At 42.7% G+C, this 20,717-nt stretch overlaps 1 protein-coding gene across 1 annotated transcript; it reads right to left on the bottom strand.

Annotated features, from left to right (window-relative positions):
- Positions 1-13,116: 13,116 nt before the first annotated feature.
- Positions 13,117-17,660, bottom strand: S1PR1 (sphingosine-1-phosphate receptor 1). Its single transcript, XM_080801099.1, has 2 exons — positions 17,437-17,660; positions 13,117-15,815 (listed from the first exon to the last, which is right to left on the bottom strand). The coding sequence occupies exon 2, from the start codon at positions 15,654-15,656 to the stop codon at positions 14,508-14,510; it is 1,149 nt and encodes a 382-aa protein (XP_080657225.1). The 5' UTR covers positions 15,657-15,815; positions 17,437-17,660; the 3' UTR covers positions 13,117-14,507.
- Between the last annotated feature and the right edge of the window lie 3,057 nt (positions 17,661-20,717).

Genomic DNA, 20,717 nt, shown 5'->3' on the forward strand with positions numbered 1-20,717 from the left:
ATGAAGGTTTTTAAAAATTAAATGAAAAAGCCAATATAAAAAGACCTTTCACATCTCTACTATGTAGTAGGGGCTCAGTAAATTAGAGCAATGATTATCATCACATCGAAGAATAAATGTTCACATATATAGAAGGACAAAAGGGAAAGATCTAGAATGAGAGCTAGGGTGACAGGGGCTATAAATGTGTACATATGGAGGAACAGAAGAGAGTGACGTGTGTTTGTGTGTATGCATATGCCTGTATGTGTGCCTAGTGTGGGAGCAAAGTTCAAGCATGGGATCAAAGAAAAAAAGAAACCCAATAGTGAGAAAAAGATAATCAAGAGAAAGGGAGACCCCACCAGGCAGAAGAGGATAAGTTTGACTGAAAAGCATGTAATCTGTCACTGATACCCAATCAATGCACAGTAGGGCAACTTCCCAGGGCTACCTACATCAGTGCAGTCCAGTCACGTGGGCAGGTAGAGAACCATAACACTAATAAACAATGACTTTCTTGAAGGCAACAGCCATGTCCTGTAACAGTAGTAAATTTCTAAAGTACTTTCGCTTTTTGTCTTCTTGAGCAGAAATCTTTGCACTAGTTTGACTTAGGTAGAGATCTGTCCAAAAGGAAGGTTTAACTTTTTTACAGAGCAAGAAAAAGAGCAATGTTCTGCTTCTGTCGTTCTAAAAAATAGGGTGAGGCAAGCTTCTTGAAAAGGGATTTGCTGGACTCCTTTGTGAGACCCTAGTATTTTAACAACCAATCATGGAAGCTTCAGATAAGAGAGGTCTACCACAATAAGATTACCAAAAACAAAAACAAAACCTGTTTATTACTAAGATTTAGCCAGATAAGTCAGGAAGAAGAAATGATGGAAAGAAAGATCTGCTCTTTGTTAGTATGGGGAATTGTGGGACGTGAAAAGAGCAAGGTAGAAGTTGGGGGTGGAGTAGGGATGTGAAATGAAGGGAAAGGTACACTAGGAAAGCAAGGTTACCTTCAACGGTGGAGCAGGGGTCATTTGAAGATACCTCCCCATAGACTCTGGAATAAGGTAGACCCCTTTGTGTCATGCTCCATACAAACCTAGGGATCCAGCCTGCCCTTCGGCAGTGTGGTAGGGTCAGACAGGAATGTAGAGAGAAGCCAGAAATCAAGCCTCTGTGCTGCTGGTCAGAGGTAGGTGAGGCAGAGGCTGGAGAGGCCAGCCAGACTTCAAAGGGCTCTCTAGCACCCGGGGAAACCGAAATGAGGGCATGTCAAACAGAGCACACTACAGACTTTGACCAGCCAAGAGATCAACCACAAGTCAACACCCATCCAATTTTCAGCTATAAACACCCACAGGGCCTGCAGCACCCAGAGGAAAAGGGACAACAGTCTAGGGCCAAGGCAAGCAGGGAGCTCTGCCTGAAGACACCAACCCCTCCCACCACCACGAGGTTGCATAAGCCTCAGCCCTTCCCCCATGTGCCAGACACGCTGGGGAGGAAGAGGCCAGTCATCCGAGAGGCTGAGCATTTTTAGCTAAGGCAAGCAGAATAGTACCCAATTGGATTAAATTATTGAATGGGAATACATTTTAAACCAGTGTTTAGTTAATGGTATTCCTTCCTCTATCCAGAAAGCAAGGTCTTAGAGAAGAAGCCACAACAGTATAGACTAAATAAAGCTTACTTTTTGCACACCCAAGTTGTAATGTGGGTTACATTTCGCAATACCAATACACATTCTTTCTTTGGTCTCATGTGAAAAGGCAATCTAAGCACAATATGTAGTTGTTGACTGGCAGAACTTCCAAAGGAATGAATTCTTTGAAAGAACAAAAATTTTCATTCTATATGGTCTGGCCTTAGTGGGGAGGCTCAAGTGATAGGGAAGGAGGGAAAGGGAAGAAAGGAAGCTGGCTGTGGGCAAGGATTTTGTCTATTTTGTTCACTGCCATGTTGACCGTGCCTGGAGCATACTAGTGGCTCCACAAATCTGGGTCAAGTGAATGAACATTTATACTCAACTTGGACTGTCTTCTAGCAGACATTGTCAACGTGACCTGATTTAATTCTCACAACAGCCTATGAAGTTGGTACAATTGTCACTCTTTGATACATTACAAAAATGAGTTCAGAAAAGTTGAGCAACTTCTTCAGCCACACACCTGAGAAGCGTGTGATGGGAACAGAATTCAAACACAGGCCAAACAGACTACTGTGACTCCTCGAAGTATTGCCTCCTATGAAGGGAAATACCTTCATAAAGGGTAAATTCCAATGAGGTCTCTGCCCTCTGTTTGATATTACAAGAGAGATCCTGATGTTCTCCACCATGACCTGACTCCCACTGAAGAACCCATTCTTCTTCGGCTGCCATGATCCCAATGCCAGAGTAGTGGGACTGCTGGGTCTGTTGCTGTATCTAAGTTGAAATGCTAATAGGAAAGTTATCTGGGTAAAAAGAAATCACAGGGAAGTAGAAGGAGTTGTGTGGGAAACCGAAATGCAATCCTAGAGAAAGGAAAGGAAAGAAGAAAGGGAAATCATGACCGTAATCAGTACTTTAACTGAAATAAGCATTTTTAAACGTCAAAAGAACCCTTGAGCTTTGTGTAATCAAAATAAACAAAACAAAAAACAACAACAAAAAAAAAAAAACAGGCTAAATTGCATAAAATAAACCCTTTCTTGGGTTTCCAGTGACGTTACAAACCACAAGAGGCTCTACCATCTATTTAAATTACAGCATGAGCTTTTACTCTCTGGTGGGTTGTTTGGTCAAACACCGGCATCTAATTAACATTCACCACGCCTTCCTGCTTTGATCTGCTGTTCCCTCTGAATTCAACAGACGTTCAAGGGGTTGCAGAAGCAAAATCATTGTCATTTCAAAGACTCGCCTTCCATTTATGCCAGTTATAAAAATTAGCAAAGGGCCAATGGCCTAAGGGTCTAAAGAAACTCTGGCCGGATCTAACAGAAATAAAGCTGGAGGCAAAAAAAAAAAAAAAAAAAAGGAAATATTACCAGCAACACAAATTTTTCACTTTCGTTGCTCTTGCTAATATGACTATGATTTTCAAATACCACAAGGAAAGGAGAAATGATGACAAGTCAGGAGCAACTCACTTATCTCTGAAATGAGACAGCTGGATACATGAATCTCTAAGATCCTGTCCAACTCAGTGGCTCTCCAAGTCTGGGGAAGCCTAAGGAAGTTCTCCTGGCTTCTCTGTGTCATGAAAAAGCAAAGCCCAGCTTCACTGGTCACTGGCTCCGTGGCGTTGGGGAAGTCATTTGGCCCCATTAGCTTATAAGATTCCTCCTCGTCAGGGGACAGATGGTGATGCACAGTTCACAGGATTGTTGTGTATAGCTGCTGAAAAAGTGGGAATGTCAGACTTGCTCATACACTTCTCAAAGCTTTCAATTTTTAAGGAATTTTACAAAGGGAGGACAAAGTGGGGAACTAGCATTTGGGAAGAGCCTAGAAGGCAGCATCTGATGCACATGACTGATTTTCTCGAAATGCTACTTCGTTGTTCAACACGGCATCTTTCAGAAAGGTTGAGATGCTACTATTTTTGAACCCATCATCACCATGCAGTGGAAACCCAGGAGCTGGAGACCTCCCATTCAGATATGGGGCAGACTCCAATGATCAGACGTGCCAATTTGAAAGATTGCCTAACGCTCAGTCCCTCCACCCAGGGCGCTCACACCTCAGGCCACCAAAAGGAGACCACTCTGAAGTGGGACTGACTTAGCACCTATGGTGGACCTCAGGTACTAGGAGCCCTGAGGTCACATATGGCTATTCTCCTGTTACATTTGGCCTGGGTAAGATTTTTTTGAAATTGAATTAGTTACTGGTATGTAAAAATCAGGATATCACACATCAAAATCCATATTTTCCACTCCTCGTGGAACACCTAAGTCTACTGGGCTCACATATGTAGTTGCAGGGGCAGGAGGAGGGTGTCCACTGAGATGGACATCTAGTCTTAGGTTCACCAACGTTGCTACCCAGCCCACTTCACTCTGGTACGTTCTCTGCTCTGTGCCTAGAGGCATTTCAATGCAATCCCCAATTCAGAACATCTAAGCAGACTAGAAAATTTCTGACAGCCCTCAACTGCCACGATGCAATTGCCCAAGGCTGGAAGTGGCTGCTTGGGCATCTAGCTGATAGAGCGAGAGACCGATTTGATGCAGGCCTGAAAACCAAATGATAGAAGAACACCAGGCAGTTCAGTGGTGTGGCAGACAGGCTGCAGAGCCTTCTAATACTGACAAGGAACCAGGTCCAGGCCAGAAGCATTGCTTTAATACTGCAAGTGTGTTTTGGACTGTTCTGCCATGTATGGGATATAAAATGTCATTTTGTAAGATAGCATGTTCATTAGCCAACAAATATATGGAGACATTTCCACAATTGTCAAGGAACAGTTCAGCGCCCTTAAAGCTGAATCCACTTCAGCTTCACTAAAATAAATGCTTTCCATATCGTACAATTCTCTTCAATAAAAATAAACCCAGTTCCTTGGAAAATACAATAAATCACAGAGATCCTGATCTTAGCAGAGCTTAACAGATGGATCCTTATTTTCCCAAAGCTCAGACTTGGCTCTTTTCAGTGGAATTACTTTTTGTTTCTCTGTGCGGTTTCCCGATATATGATGGTTGTCAGCCTGAATGCCAGTCCCCAGACCAGGTCCTACTTGTGGGAAAGAGCTCTGTGCACTTAGACTCTTATGTTAGTTCATCCCATTAAAGAGCTTATGCTTTGTTATCCTTTCCTGAACCTTGGCAGGGCCTCTTCATCCTCTTACAAGTTAAGTGAAAAGCAAAACTCTGCACTGGGCTGTTAATGATTCCTAGTGAGAGCCATGAAATGTGAATGGTGTTTCGTCCTGAGATTATTCAAGTAGGCAGCCACAAATCCCAGGGAGAGACTATCAGTCTAAAAACATGGAAAAACATCATTGCACCCCCAATTTCTGCCCCTCCTTAAATTTACCAAAGAAGGAATTTGGGAAAGGGAAATGATGCTACCAACTTTTTCGCTGTAGGGTGTCACAGCCTCCGAAATAAGAGTTAATGATATGGATTGGCTCCAAGTTACAGAAAAGTTCATGGAGTGACATATAAAGAATGTGGACAGTTTATAACACAGAGAAACTATAGTAATCGCTGATGTCTAAGACTCCTTTTGTATGGAAAACAAATTGCTCTTTTTCCTCTTTTTCCTTCAGATAGATGGAATTGAAAGTAGGGAAGAAGTAAAACTGCTTTCAGCAATAAGAAAATGTTGTAATTACTTTGCTCCAAATAGAAGTTTCCTACCAGTTACCAGCACACTCTTAATTGATAATGAAATGCAAAGTCTCCAGTGAACTTACTGTGGTAACATAGACACACAATTCCGTATGAGTCAAAATTCTGCAAACCACCTAATAACATCATCCACAGTGCCAGGCTCAACCCTGGCATGACGAAAGGCAGCTGCGGTGGTCTGAAAACTGTCTTCTCCGGGGAGGAAATAATAGCATTCGATAACTGCGTGGTTTTTCAGTGAAACGCCTCTTTGGTGTGCTTTTCTTTCCCTTCGGTATTTATGTAATTCCTCCAAATTCTCCACAGGCATCTCTGATCCATTAGGCAAAAATTACGTGTAAATAATTGTTTCTTATAAGAGACTCTGGTAAAATCATACAGTACTTCCCAAAAGCCAACTGTCCATAAATCAAGAAAGTTTCACAACACAAAATTTTATAACACAAAGAAAAATAATTGTCCATTCCTTAAATTAAAAATAGTTTCATTTTCAACATTGAGCATTACTTTGAATTAACACCTTTAGTCTGAAGTTTTACTTTGGGGAACAACTAGTTAATTCATTCCTTTTCTGAGAAGACAAACAAAAGATTGAGCAATTTTTTTTTTCTCTAGTGGAACTCTGATGTGTATTTAGGCAGCCAGCATCCCACACTACCAATCCTCCAATAGTTAGCTGCTAGGAACATTTGGGTATTAACACACACACTTTAAAAATATACTCTAGTTCCTTGATTAGTATTTAACCAAGACTTTCTGAGAATACCCAACACTGGCCTTTCTGCAAATTGAATAGAAAATCCAGATGAACATAGAAAGATACTAAATAAACAGTCCTAGAAATCAAAATTTCCTTATATGCAGGCCACACAGACCTCAGCCCCGCTCCTGCCTTAACAGTACCCCTTTAAGGAAAGTACCCCTTTAAGGAAAGAAAGTATAATCCAGGTATCTCCTTTAACTTTACCCTTGGTAACAAGCTCAGTAACTAAACTGGCTTGTACTAAATTCCTTGGAAAATGAACAGAGAGCAGAAATCCATTTGATACAGATCACCCACAGATGTTTAAATTATGTGAATGCATTTCAATTTTTGCTATTTGGAGCTACAGTTCAAAATAACTAATTATGAAAAAAAAAAAACAAGACACTGAATGAACATCATTTTTTAAAAAAGAAAAAATTTAAAAATGAATATGTAAGATGAGATAACATATGTGAAACTTGTCTAAACCATATGTTATTAGTCAGGGTCTTTTTGCCCCTTTAAATCAGGAGATCCTTGTGGATATGTCTTCTAAATTCCTTATAATTTGGCAACTTTTCCTGTCGCGCTTAATAGAGTATTGTAATTGAACTGGGGGGGAAAAAAAGGTTGGCATAAAACATTCAGAGAATTGGAGCACCTGGGTGGCTCAGCGGGTTAGGGCCTCTGCCTTCGGCTCAGGTCATGATCCCAGGGTCCTAGGATTGAGCCCCACATCGGGCTCTCTGCTCAGCAGGGAGCCTGCTTCCTCCTCTCTCTCTGCCTACCACTCTACTTGTGATCTCTGTCTGTCAAATAAACAAATAAAATCTTAAAAAAAAAATTCAGAGAATTGAGGCAAAGGTTTTTTTGGATTGAACAATCTAGGTAAGTCTTTGGTATCCTAATTCACTTTGCACGTGTGCGTGGGAATATGAAAATCTGTGTTTTTCTAAATGCCGCCCTGACTAGCATCTAGACAAGGAAGAGAAACCAAGAACTATTTCTGCAGGTGGCCTCATGAAGATCACTGAAGCAGAACAGCATGTGAGAGCTAACCACTATTTCTGGGGCCACAGGAGGCTGGGTGAGTAAAGACTCTCCAGGCATATGATAGTTAATGTCTTTATAAGTCTTCTCCTATTTTAGAACCTAACTTTACTGGTGATTTAAATTTGTTTTTCTCTGAAGTGTCTAGACAGGCACAAGAGAAAGCCTGAAATTGGAAATAAATATGCTTTCCTTTGTGCAAAAAAAAAAAAAAAACAAAAAAAAAAAACCCATGAAACCACTAGTTCTGCCCCCAGAAGACCTTTGAGGGGTAGATCCGGTAATGGTTAGTGGGCATCTGAGCTAGAGGCATTCTCCAGGATCCACCCTATATAAAAGGCCCTTGAATGTGAGACACCTAGCTCTGGTTCAGGGGGATTGGTGTTTAAGACTGGGGTGCAGAGTTCTTGGGCTGCTGGGAGTGAGAAAGAGCTCCCTAGCAGAAGGAGTCACTGAGACATACAGCACCCAAAAAGGCCTTTCTCTAACCCTCTAGCTGATTTTCATTCACTCACCATTAAATGGATTTGCTCAGAATGATATTGATAATTTAGGATGTGTCATGTTTCCTCTTGAGTTGTGCATTTTGGTCTTTCTCTTTTGTCCAAGTTAAATAAAGGACACCACCTAAGATTTATTCAAATGTAGGCTTCATTTGCTCATTTCAACCCAAGTGGCTCCACCCAAGAGAGTTCAAAGCAATGTTCTAGAAGAAAAACACACATTAAGGTGAGACAGAAACTAAAAACATGAATGCTTGGATTTCACATGGGGCCTAGAACTTGAAAAATGTAATACAAATGCTCTTATTTCCAACAGCATCCAAAAACATAAAGGACCTGTCTCCATTCCAAATCTAAAAGTTAATGCCCCATTATCTAATTTTAAGTTAGTTAGAGATATTGGTTAAATAATAGCTGCTAACACAACTATATTTGCTAAATAAAATCATTTTACATTGCTTAAGAACTCAATATATTAAGGGAATGGAACAGCAGTGGCAAACTCGGGTTCCCTGGACCCCAAAGAGAAGGAGCCAATGAAGCACCAGGGCTGGAGGAGGGAATCCTATAAACTCTGGGAAGGCGGGGAATTTTTTAATGGTTTGCCTGATAGACATAACACACTGCCTAGGGCAAGCATTCTTGCAGAATGGAATGGGTGGGTGTACCCATCAAGAGGGGTGGGAGCAGGAAGCCTGGGCCACACAAGGCTTCCTCAGTAAGGTTGTTCTTTCTGCCCTGGTGTCACAAAGCTGCAGAAAAGCAGACCAATAATGGGATCAGAACTCTAGGGAACTAGATAAGCAACCACCTTCCCCTCTGGGTCATCACTGGTATCACTGTCCCTTCTTTCCCGTTCCCATTCTCCCTGTATCCAATCAGCCTGACCAAGGACCACTGCAGCACCTGAAGCACTTTGCCTCCGCCCAGCAACTCGCAGAGCCATCTGAAGGAAGAAATCCTTACACAGGGCTGAGCACAGGCAGTGTGTCTAAGCTACGACAAGCGTATAAAGGCATCAAGAACATGAGCCTGTCTTCCGTTCGTTTTGTGTCTCTGTGCATGACTTCTAACAATGCAGTGCTTGCACCTGGGGTGAGCGTTATTATCTGACTGGATGCCTTTTATAGGTTTGGTCACGTAATAAGAAATGGTTTGGCACACTCCAGTCTGAAAGTAAGTCACCAATACCAATATGTGTCAGTATCCTTGCCCATGTGTAAAAGCCCATTCTTCATAAGGTTGCTTACTGTACATTATGTATTCCTAAGACTGAAACCAGAATGTCAATAGACTTTTATTGTGACAGTTTCATTACAACCCTAGACTCTTCCAAGACACAGAAATTCTTCAGGGATTACAAATACCAATACTAAGCCAAATTCTCATCCTATAGAAGCAAAGAGAATATCATTGGGTCACAATTATTTAACATTTTAATGTTTTGGTTCTGGGACTTAGAAGAATGCTAAAAGAGCAAATGTTCCTTCTGCGGAACACTTTGGAACTTTTGCCATGTTCTATTGAACTCTTTGGAACCTCGTTTCATAACTTCACAGAGAAAGTCCCATATAACCCTCATATTCAGATGGAAGTCTGCCATCCTGATTTTTTTTTTAACATTTCATAGGCCATAATATGGTTGGATAAGTTTAGACAAATGCATACACCCAAGTAAACAACATCCTAAAAATAAAGATACAGAACATTGCTGACAATCTGTAAACTTCCTTCATGTTCCTTTCCAGTTTATCCTCTCTGCAAGGCAACCACTGTTCTGATTTCCATCATCATAGTTCAGTTTTGCCTGCACTTGAATTTCACATAAATGGAATCAGGCAGTATGTTCTCTTTTGTGGCTGGCTTCTTCTGCTCAATAGAATGGTTTTGAGATTTATGCAAATTATTGCAAGTATCAGTAGCAGTTCCCTTTTAAATTTCTGAATAGTATTCTGTTGTATGAATTTACCACAATGTGTTTCTCCATTGTTAACACAGGAGCTGGTTGGGCACATGATGGTACTCCAGTAAAAGAAAATGTAGCAATTCTTGTTCATTCACATATGCAATCCACACATGGTTTTGCTGATGATTATAACCAGAGCTAAATCTAGTTTTTAATCCTTCAATCCTCAAAGGGATGAAAAAGAGAGCATGAGAAAAATAGGAACCTCTTGAAAGGCTGATTCTAAGAAGAAAGCACAAGGAGTAAGAAATTGGATGTATTAGGTGAAATATCTTCAACATGAACCAAATTTGCTCTCTGTCCTGGTTCTTGTCAAGGACTGTGAAAAGACTGAATTCAATGCAGGTCTAACCCTCCTTCACTGTTAGTTATCTTCCTCTTATCTCTCCTAGCTCTTTTGACCACTGGTTAAAAATTCTTTTTCTTTGCAAACAATCTAAAGGCTTTTAGTGATTAGGTAGACCTTGCTTGCCTGGGCATTCTGGAAGATGACTCTAGTTCCAATCAGTGTGGCAGTGCAGGCAGTGGTATGTGTAAAAAAATATTTTGAGTCCCTTTCTTTGGACCATGTAAAGACATCAAAAAAGCAGGAAGGTTGGGGGAAATGATGTAATCTATTATGATTTCTCATCATCAAGAACTTAACTGTGTCCACAGGGAAAGAATACTATAATAGGTTCTATAAAAGTTTCTTTTGGTTGTGATTTCTCCATCAAGATGTTTTAAAACTGTTTAGAGAAAACACAAATCTAGTTTGATCTAGTTAGTTAAGAAACAAAGGAGATCCGTCTAGTTTGATTTAATTAGTTAATTAGTTAAGTGTCCAGCTGAGTATGGAGCCAGCAATATTAAAGAAAAGAATAACTGAACATTACACAGATAGCACAGAAAATCATTATTGCAAATAATGTAGGTAAATAAGAGTTCCTAGTTAGAAATTAATTTTTGAACCAATGATTACAAGTTCAAATATAACAGTTCCGTATTATTATGTCTTGCTTCTCAATTGAATATGGGGCTGCTAATATTTATAATTACTTGAACTTCAAGTCCTCACTTGGTAGGATTTCCCCAATAGAGTGAATCATCTTTCTGAAGTTGCTGTTTCAGAGTAGTAACTCCCAAACCAAGCTGTATTTGTAATTACCTGGAAAACGTGAGAGATCTCAGTGATATACTGGATAGAGGCATGAAGAGTCAAAATTATTCAAAAAGTACAGTCTGGGTTAGAAGCACTACAAAGTATTATATTGGGCACATCCTTATCACAGGCAGTGTCCACTGCAGAAATTAATCCAATTTGAAAAAAAGCTAAAATCTTCATAATAAGACTTTTTACATTGGGAGAACCTTAAAGATGCCATAAGTCACAGTCAAAGCACTGATATTACTAAAGCAAAATCCAGTCTCTAATCAACATAAATGCAAAATTTCTATTACTATAAATTTTGAAATTTCTAATATCACTGGATCAACTTTTATTAAAGAATTTAATTTTTCTACTTATAATGAGGCTAAAAAGCAAGAACAAACATTTGTCTTCTGTAAGATATCTATTGAAATGTTCTGTAGAATTGTAATCACATTTAATGTTGGGAATAAAGTATTCTTTTTTAAAGATTTATTTTATTTATTTGAGACAGAGAGAGTACGCAAGGGGATTGGGGCAGAGGGAGAGGGTCTCAAGCAGACTCTGTGATAAGCCTAAAGTCTCACACGCGGCTTGATCTCAGGACCCCAAGATCATGACCTGAGCTGAAACCAAGAGTCTGACGCTCAACCAACGGAGGCACCCAGGTGCCCTGGAAATAAAGTTACACACTGACATCAAATAATACTTTCCTGAATATTTATGAGTCAGAGGCACTTCTACAAGCATATGTCAGGCATTGCTCCAATTGCCTGTTTTACTCCTCTTATAGAACACTACCTATGTCTTTTAATCAGAGCTTTATGGACATTTGTCTTAGTATAAAAATAGAGCTACTGAGGTTTTTTTTTTCATACTCAATTCTCAGGATACACTAAATTAAAACCAGATATTCGTGTTGAGATAAAACCAAGGATTTCTTTATGTTAGCCATTACTTCTTGGCCAGAGGTAGGACTCTATCCCACACCTGCCCAGGAAAACTATAGTTCATGACTAGCTAGCTCTCTTGGAATGACCTGCATGGTCTGGAATTTCCAGGAAGAATGCACATTCCATGATTGGATAGTGTGCTCACAGGTGGGCAAGTGAGGCTGTCCTCTCTGTCACTCATTGTCATGAGCTCCCCAACCTCCAACAGGGTCAGCTGCCCTACCTCATCTTCCCCATGTTGTATGAGTCACTGCTGTGCTTATAAAGATAAAACCAAGAGTAGGAACACTTATCTTCCATAGAAACACAAAATGGATAGGCCTTTCCATTATGCTTGACTCTGTAATGAAAGCTCTAGGAAGTGAGTGCAGCATGAACTCATTCCTTCCGCCCCAGCAGACAGATGGATAGAGACATTCCAGTTTGTTTCCAGTCTTTTGTCTTCAGAGCATTTTTGGCATTTCCTTCAGGAAACTGGAGGTTGTGACCTAAGGTTTCCTTAGTTAACACACTTCTGTTTCCCACAGTTAACCTTACCCAGAAATGACAACTACTCTGTTAGGTGAGGTTTATCTTCATGTCCCAACTGTGTCCTGTGCATATTCAATGACAGTTGAAAGCGCAAATTCTGAAAGTAATAATAGGACTAAAGAGCCAAACACACCAAAATCCTTTGAATTAATCCCCAGTGAAGAGGACAATAATGTTGAAACAAGAATAAACTATTACTGTAATTCTGTGATGCTTACAAAGTTCCCTTGCTCTCATTGTATAGTTGGAGAAAGTAATGGTTAAGATGTTAAAACTTTTAGATAGTATTAATTGAAAGTTTTGAGGTATGAGATGTATACTGTTCCACCAAGGTTCTGCAACTTGCTACTTCATTGATACCGTATAGTCCCATATTGTTCAAAGGATTGTCTGGGTGAAGCCAAGATAGTGTCCTAAAAAAAATAAAGTGATTTAATATATTATCTCCCATATCCATATCCCCATGTCTCCAGCATGTTGGTGGAAAGCCAAGAATGTAAGCTTTTGTTGATGGGTTTGCAATGACCATTGAGTTTCATAATTTAAATTAGATAAACAATCACACTGTTGTATATATATTTTTTAAATCCATATTTTAGGACAAGACTTATTATATATAATTTAGTTTGGACTGAATACAATTTAAAACTCCAATAATTACATTTACTTGTCAATGTGGTATTTAGAAGTTGGTGGTTTTTGTCGTGTTTTTTACTACTCTTCAATGTTAACTTATTGAAGTTTCTCTTCCTGAAAAAGATAGAGTGGTTTTTAACAAACCACATTTTTTTCACACCCTAGTTTATCAAGGTAAAATCCTTTAAAGAGTAATAGCAGTTTGTCCGTAACTTTGATTCTAAAGAGCCACATAGTCCAACAGAATCTTAATAATTATTTTTTTAAAAATGCTCTTCACAGAAAAATCTTTAAAAAAAATCAGTTTATTAATGTTTAAAAGTTGATAAAGCTATGTGCAAAATGATCCACAAAAGTCAGAAACCTATTAAATACTATTTTTTTAAAAGACATTTCTCGGTTTAATTGCACTGAAAACCATACTAAAGAGACAGCAATATATTTTTATTTTTTGTAACATTTATACACATCTTTAATTGGCTATTTAATGAACAGCTGTACTGAAAAACTTCTGGTATTCCCTATCAGTTAAAGTAATGCTTTAATGGCACAAGAGGGTTGTATTTTCTTAGGAAATACACGTTCAACGGTGTTAACACAAGTTAGAAAAATCCGATAAAATGCTGAAACAAATACATTCAAAAATCACGGAAAGTACTTTTAACACAACAAAATACAACCATCCTGTTGGTTGCCCTAATTCACACAACACTCTGAAATAAACATCAACAAAAGTGCCAAAGACAGATGTATTTGTTAGACAGATTCATTTAGAAATCTCTCTTGGTTTACAGTCACCCCACCCCACCCCCAGTCAGTTTTCACCTGGGTTTGCTAGTTTGTTTCTCCTATGACACAAAGAATCCTCCCTGATACCATTTAGATAAGTTGGACTGCCTTATGCAGATTTCAGCCACAATGGATAACCACACTGTAACATATTTCCTTGTAAAATTGTTAAAAGAGAAAAAAATCCCAGTGACTTTAACCAAATTCCAAAACTGATCCAGCTTACATGGAAACTTTGGCCTCAGCAAATAAAATTGCTTTACATCTCCAAACCATCTCCATTCCTCACAGTTTACCTCCTGGACGCCGCTTACTTGCTACGGACCATCAAGAAACGGACCGTGCCACAACCCCAGCTCTGATGAAGGCCAGGTAGTTTGAATATAAAGTAACAGAATTTTGAGGAGGGACATGAAGGGGAAGGGAGGGTAGGATATGCAGAGCATACCCAGAGAAGCAGAAGTGCACACAATCACTTGGGCTGAAAAGTAAGGTGAAAGAAAACATCTCCTCAAAGCTCCCCACAGACGCTTTCACACTGGGACCTTAGTCTTCGAGGAGGGGCCAAATGAACCCTTTAGGAGCTTGACGATGCTAGACCTTTGGCTCAGTGCAAAATCAAAGCTCCAGGGCCGGCGGGGTGGGGTGGTGGGAGTAGGAAATAGATTCCAGGCTAGGACCTGATCTCCACCCTTCCCAGTGCATTGTTCACAGGAACTAACCCGCCAACACCCCTGCACCACCAGGCTGCTCTTACTCTGCCCGTCCTCCCTCTGGCTCCCAGCAGCTCCTCCCTGGCAGCAGTCGAGACAGAGATTTTTTTTTCTTCCAAACACTGGCTGGTGGGTCACCACACAAGAACTCTCCCCAAGGGTCGGCAGTGCTCGGTTTAGGAGGAAGAGTTGACATTTCCAGAGGACATAATGGTCTCTGGGTTGTCCCCATCGTCCTTCTGCGGGTGGGAGGAGTTGTCCGACTTACTGCGGCTGAATTCCATGCCGGCAATGATGGGTCGCTTGAATTTGCCCGCGGAGTCCCCGCTGGGGCACTTGCAGCAGGACAGGATCCGGATGAAGGCCCGGCGCATCTCCTTGTTGGTCAGGGTATAAATGATGGGGTTGGTGCCGGAGTTGAGCACGGCCAGCACCAGGAAGTACTCAGCTCTGAAGAGGATGTCGCAGGTCTTCACCTTGCAGCCCACGTCCAGCAGGAGCAGGATGAAGAGGGGCGCCCAGCAGGCGATGAAGACGCTCAGGACGATGATCACGGTCTTGAGCAGCGCCAGCGACTTCTCCGAGCTGCGGCTGGCCTTCGACATGTTCTTGCGGAAGGTCAGGCGGCGGCTCCGAGTCCTGACCAAGGAGTAGATCCGGCAGTAGAGGATGACGATGGCCAGCAGGAGCAGAGTGAAGACCGTGGTGCAGAAGAGGATATAGTGCTTGTGGTAGAGCGGCAGGACGGTGGAGCAGTTGTAGAGCGCGCTGATGCAGTTCCAGCCCATGATAGGCAGGCCGCCCAGGATGAGGGAGATGACCCAGCAGGCGCTGATCAGCAGGAAGGAGCGGAAGCTGTTGCTCCCGTTGTGGAGTTTCATTTTCAGCATCGTGATATAGCGCTCGATGGCGATGGCGAGGAGGCTGAACACGGAGGCAGACAGGGCCACAAACATACTCCCTTCCCGCAGAAACCACTGGGCGGGGGTGAGCTTGTAGGTGGTGGCACCAGACAAGAGCAGGTTGGCTGTGTAGGCCACTCCTGCCAACAGGTCTGAGAGGGCCAGGTTGCCAATAAAGTAGTACATAGGTCGGTGGAACTTCTTGGTTTTCCAAATGGTCAGCAAGACAAAGATGTTCTCTAGGATGATACAACAGCAGATGAGAATGAAGACCACCGAGCTCAGTTTAATGCCATTCTCCTTGTCCGCGCTGATATTCAGCTTTCCTGTGTAGTTATAATGCCGGACGATGATGTCATAGTTGACATAGTCGGAGACAGGACTGCGGAGGGCCTTCACCAGCGGGATGCTGGTAGACCCCATGGTGCACGGTGTCTCCAGGAATCCGGGGGAGGCGCTTCTCCAGAAGAACGCTAGAGGGCGAGGCCGAGCGAGCCTTCACTTGCTGCGGGGGATGGTCGTTCCGGAGAGATCCTGGCGTTTTTGCTTTTCCTTGGTTGGAGAGGCCCTCGGAAACCGCAGCTTTAAACAAGTCACAAAGAGGAGAGCGTCAGGGAAAAAGCCACAGCACACTGGCATAATTCATTCTAAGGCACTGCTCCAGTTTTGTCTGGATTTGTTTTAAGGAAACTTGGAGAAAGCACAAAGACTGGGATTTAAAAAAAAAAAAAATCAAATTCACATTTCTTGCCAAATAAAGGGGCGAGGAAGTAAGGGGAGGGGAGGGAGAAAAAAATAAAATTTACCCAAATTGAAAACTCCGACTCAACAAGACGAAAACTCTCCTGTGTCACACCAAAATGGAAATGGAAAAACTAGAGAAGAGAGCCCCATTTGTAACACCTCTCCGGCCCTCTCACTACCCCACCTCTAACCTCCACCAAGTCTCCAGCTTGGAGGTTCTCTGAAGCATTGGCCCGCTCACCAGCGGGTTCACCACCAACTCTTGGTCTCTCCTTTGAAGAGACCCAACCGCTAATATGAAGGTGGAGACGCACACCACCTCTGCTTTCTACCACCACACAGCTAAAAGAGCTGAGAACCACCACCTAATTGCCTTGCAACACATTAGATTTGCACGAAAATCATTTGACAGAGTAAGTCATTCTTTGGGCTCTATTAATAACTCTCTAGGAACAGGTGTGCTCAGGGTCCGAGGGGTGTGGGCAGCCAAGCCCGCCCAGGCCTTTCGGTAAACAGGAAAGCTTACGCTTCTGTGAAGCAACTGCCTTTTCTTAATTTCTTCTTCTAGTTTTTTTTTTCCCCCTTGTAAACCAGTGCAAGAAAATATTAAGGTATTCAGTGAAAAACATTCATAAGAGATTGCAATAAATCCCAGGAATTTAGTACATTCATTGATTGTATAAGGAGTATGTTTAGTTACTATGGGTTTGACCAAAACGCACCCGGGGAACACAGACAAAAGAGAGAAGTTAATACTACTAACGATAACGATACATGCCACTACATTCCTAATTCCAAGTTCAAAGCTTCTGTCCAGAATCATAAATGTAGGGCTGGTGCATTGCTGAACTACTGCCAGCCGTTTCATTTACTGCCCTCCCCCAACATGTTGCCTCCTCTCTTAGAACTAGAAAGTGTGGAGGGAATGAAACGGCACTGGTTAGCAGAAGTCTGCTTGTAATGTTTCAAGATAACGCAGCAATGTGAAAGAAGTGGAGTAACAGAAACAGTAGCAACCGGGAGAGCAGAGGCTGCTCGCGCCTAGACGCTGTGCATTTCTCCCATCGAATTCCGCACCCTGCTCGCCGCCAGTTCAACTTTAAGCCCTTACCCCCCCCCCCATATTCTTTGTCTATAGGATTTCCAAATATAAGCGCCTTCCCTCCCTCTGCGACCAACCGCAGGTTTCACTATCCCCCATCCCTGGTCGGGTTTACAGTTGGACTTAACCCTTTTCCAAACTTCGTAAATCACAAGTGCCCCAAGAACAATCTGATCGGGTTGGGCTCCTTAGCAGCCCAGTGATGAATGTCTCCAGCGCCCAGAGATGGATATTTCAAAAGTTGGTCTTTTTCCCCCCCCGTTCCGGTTTAAAAATGCCTTTCTAACACTGAAGACCTCCTGCAGCGGGGATCCCCCGCGCCCCCGACCGGCGCTGGCAAGGCGCGCAGTCCCTTACCTCGCTCAGGCTGGACGAAGTTGCGTTGGGAGAGCTCCGGGTCTCCACTGCGCGCTCGGCATCTTGTCGCTGCCCGGGACTGACTGCGACGCTCTCCAAACTTACTCGAGTCGGGGTCCCCTCCCTCCGCAGCCGCACACTCCAATGGCCAGCACTGCTCGCCGCGGCCCACGCCGGCCCGTTAGCTGAAGTCGCCGAGCGCCCCGCTGAGGCTGGGTGGCTTCTCTAGGAAGAGGCGGGGAGGGGTTAATATCTCAACCCCCACGCCCTCAGCCAGTGGCTGGGGGCCTCCGGATCTCGGCTGCACAGACTCGCTGTCCAGGAAAGTTGTGGGGCAGAAGCGCGGGCACACACGCGCGCACACACACACACACACACACACACACACACACACCCTCCTCCCCCACAGGCAACCGGAAAAAAAAAAAAAGAAAGAAAGAAAACAGAGAAGGGACGGAGGCTGGTGCCCCCTGGATTCTGATGTGTAAATCACGGCCCTCGCCCTGCTGTCCGCCACTCCCGGAGACCGTTCTCCCGAGTCTTACAAAAGAGAGGAGGTGGGGAGCCTTTGGAAACTTTTCTCCTGAGAAGTCTTAGGACGCAGAGGACAGCCCGGGGTCTCCCAGCGGACCTCTCTGGTCCCCTACACGCTGGAGTCCTTGGTTGGATCGGAGTCCGGAGACTTAGGACGGGGCCCCCGCGGCCGCTTCTGCGCAGGCAGGGAAAACAGGGGCCGAGACCCCGAGAACCCCCGCCGCTCTCTGGGGAGGAGAAACTGGCAGGGCGCTGCGAGAGACACGGAGGAGATATGCAGCAGCCTAGAAGGGAGAATGGCCCCGGAGGTTCCTTTACTTCTCCCCACCCCCTCATCCCGCTGCTGCACTGAAACTTGCGGTCTGAGGGGCAGAAGGTGGCTTTCCCGGGACTCGCGGTGAGATGGGCCAGCCCTGGGGAGACGCTGGGTAAGGGTTTCCCTCATTCAATTGGGAGCAAAGTCAGCCGTGTGTCCCAGATTCTGGCCAGTGGTGTACCTTTGGGGAGATGGGCAGCTGCTGGGGCGTGAGAGTTTTAAAAAGCTTGGGCAGCTGAAGAACTTCCAAAACGGAAAAGCCGCTGCACCCAACCAGCTTAGTCTGAGGCCAGTGCCCTTCTCTCCCCTTCTACTCGGGAAAACTCAGAGGCCCCAAAACCTCAGTGCTCCCCACACGCCTACTCTTTTCTTTCGCTTAGATTCTACTTAAGACGATGAGAGTAGAGTTGGCCTTGGTCAGCTCCGCCTAAATGACAAACTCAGAGCACTTCTGCCCTGCCCTGCTGCGACACTGAAGATTTCCACTCAGTCCCTGGTCGCATTGGCTTCCCATCCTGGCAGATGTGAACGCAAAACTTCTCCGTGTGCAGTTTCAATTGACAGACACACCCTGTACCTGAATGACTCAGAAGGAGTCTAAATGAATAAACAGACCCCTGGCTTCTGGGATCTTATGAGTTTGCAAAAGAAGAAATCAAACGACAGTTAAAATCAAGTTCACAGCTGCCTGAAAGTCTTCATCAACGAGTTGCACCCAGCACATAGCCACAAATTCAACAACAGTACATGCATACAACATAGAAACTCAGATAACCGTCCTCTAGACTTTAGGGCTCTGATTGGGTTTGATAACTTACTTAAAAGAAGAGATATGTGGGGTGCCTGGGTGGCTCAGTTGTTAAGTGTCTGCCTTAGGCTCAGATCATGATCCCAGGGTCCTGAGATCCAGCCCCTCCTGGGGCCCCCTGCTCAGCAGGAAGCCTCCTTCTCCCTCTCCCACTCCTCCTGCTTGTATTCCCTCTCTCACTCTCTCACCCTCTGTGTCAAGTAAATAAATAAAATCACTTAAAAAAAAAAAAGGGGGAAGAAGTATGTTGAGTCTACCCTGCACAACATAAGGCAAAATCCACCCCAACCACTAATTTATGAGTTAAGGGAAAGGAGTTAAAGTGAATTGCACACCCAAACCCTATCTATCATGATAGATATCTAATTGTTGGTCATTTTATTAATGACAGAAATGTCACTCAGCTTTACTCACTAGATATCTCAGCTAGTATATGGTGTAACTGGGTTCCACAACTTAATGCCATGTCTCCCAGATGTCATGGCTCCCAGTTCAAACACCTTCAGTCAATAAATAGTTAAGAAACTGAAGTGTTCCCCAAAGGGAAGCAAACATCTAGCTTTAAAATTTTTAAATTGCACTAATTTCTTGACTATATATGTATAAAATGTATACAAAGATACGCTAATGAATGCCCCTTTAAAATCACTTATTTCCTATAAGTCAATCGGAGAAAGACAACTATCATATGATTTCCCTGATATGAGGAAGTGGAGATGCAACATGGGGGGCTTGGGGGGCAGGAAAAGAATAAATGAAACAAGATGGGATCAAGAGGGAGACAAACCGTAAGTGACTCTTAATCTTACAAAACAAACTGAGGGTTGCTGGGGGAAGGGGCATCTGGAGAGGGGGGTGGGGTTATGGACATTGGGGAGGGTATGTGCTGTGGTGAGTGCTGTGAAGTGTATAAACCTGGCGATTCAAAGACCTGTACCCCTGGGGATAAAAATACATTATATGTTTATAAAAAAAATTTATAATAAAATCACTTATTTCCTGACTATGCAAGTCTAAAAAAATATACAAAATTTATGCTAATAAATCTTTTTTTCACCATGAAGCATTTTCTTTTTGCTGAACTGTTTTGTTAAATTTCTTTATTAAATTATTAAATATTACATTATTTAGCAAGACAAATTTATTTCTACTTTTACCACCTTTAAAATTATTTAGACTTTTTTTAAAGAGTGTATTTTTTTTAGATTGATTTATTTATTTGTGGTAGAGAGAGAGAGCACAGTACATTTGTTATAGTTCATGGGCGTCTACTGACATATCATTATCATCTACAGTCCATAGTTTATGTTATGGTTCACTCTTGGTGTTGTACATTCTATGGATTTGGACAAATGTATAATGACATGTATCCATGATTACGGTATCATGCAGAGTATTTTTACTGCCCTAAAAAAATCCTCTGTGTTCTGCCTATTTATGCCTCCCCTGCCCTATGAATGACTTTTATAAAACCACTGATTTCGTGACTATATATTTCCTAACCAAGTATATACAAATGTATAGTAATGAACATATTTTAAAACTTCTCATTATCTACCTATAACATCTAATGTAAGGTTGTATATTTGGGTAGCAGATTCTAAGTATTACACATATTAACTA

Source organism: Martes martes (genome assembly GCF_963455335.1).
Source record: "Martes martes genome assembly, chromosome: 4".
NCBI lineage: Eukaryota > Metazoa > Chordata > Mammalia > Carnivora > Mustelidae > Martes > Martes martes.

Coding starts and splice junctions, on each gene's coding strand:
- S1PR1 (XM_080801099.1), bottom strand. CDS start 15,656: ATGGGGTCTACCAGCATCCCGCTGGTGAAGGCCCTCCGCAGTCCTGTC.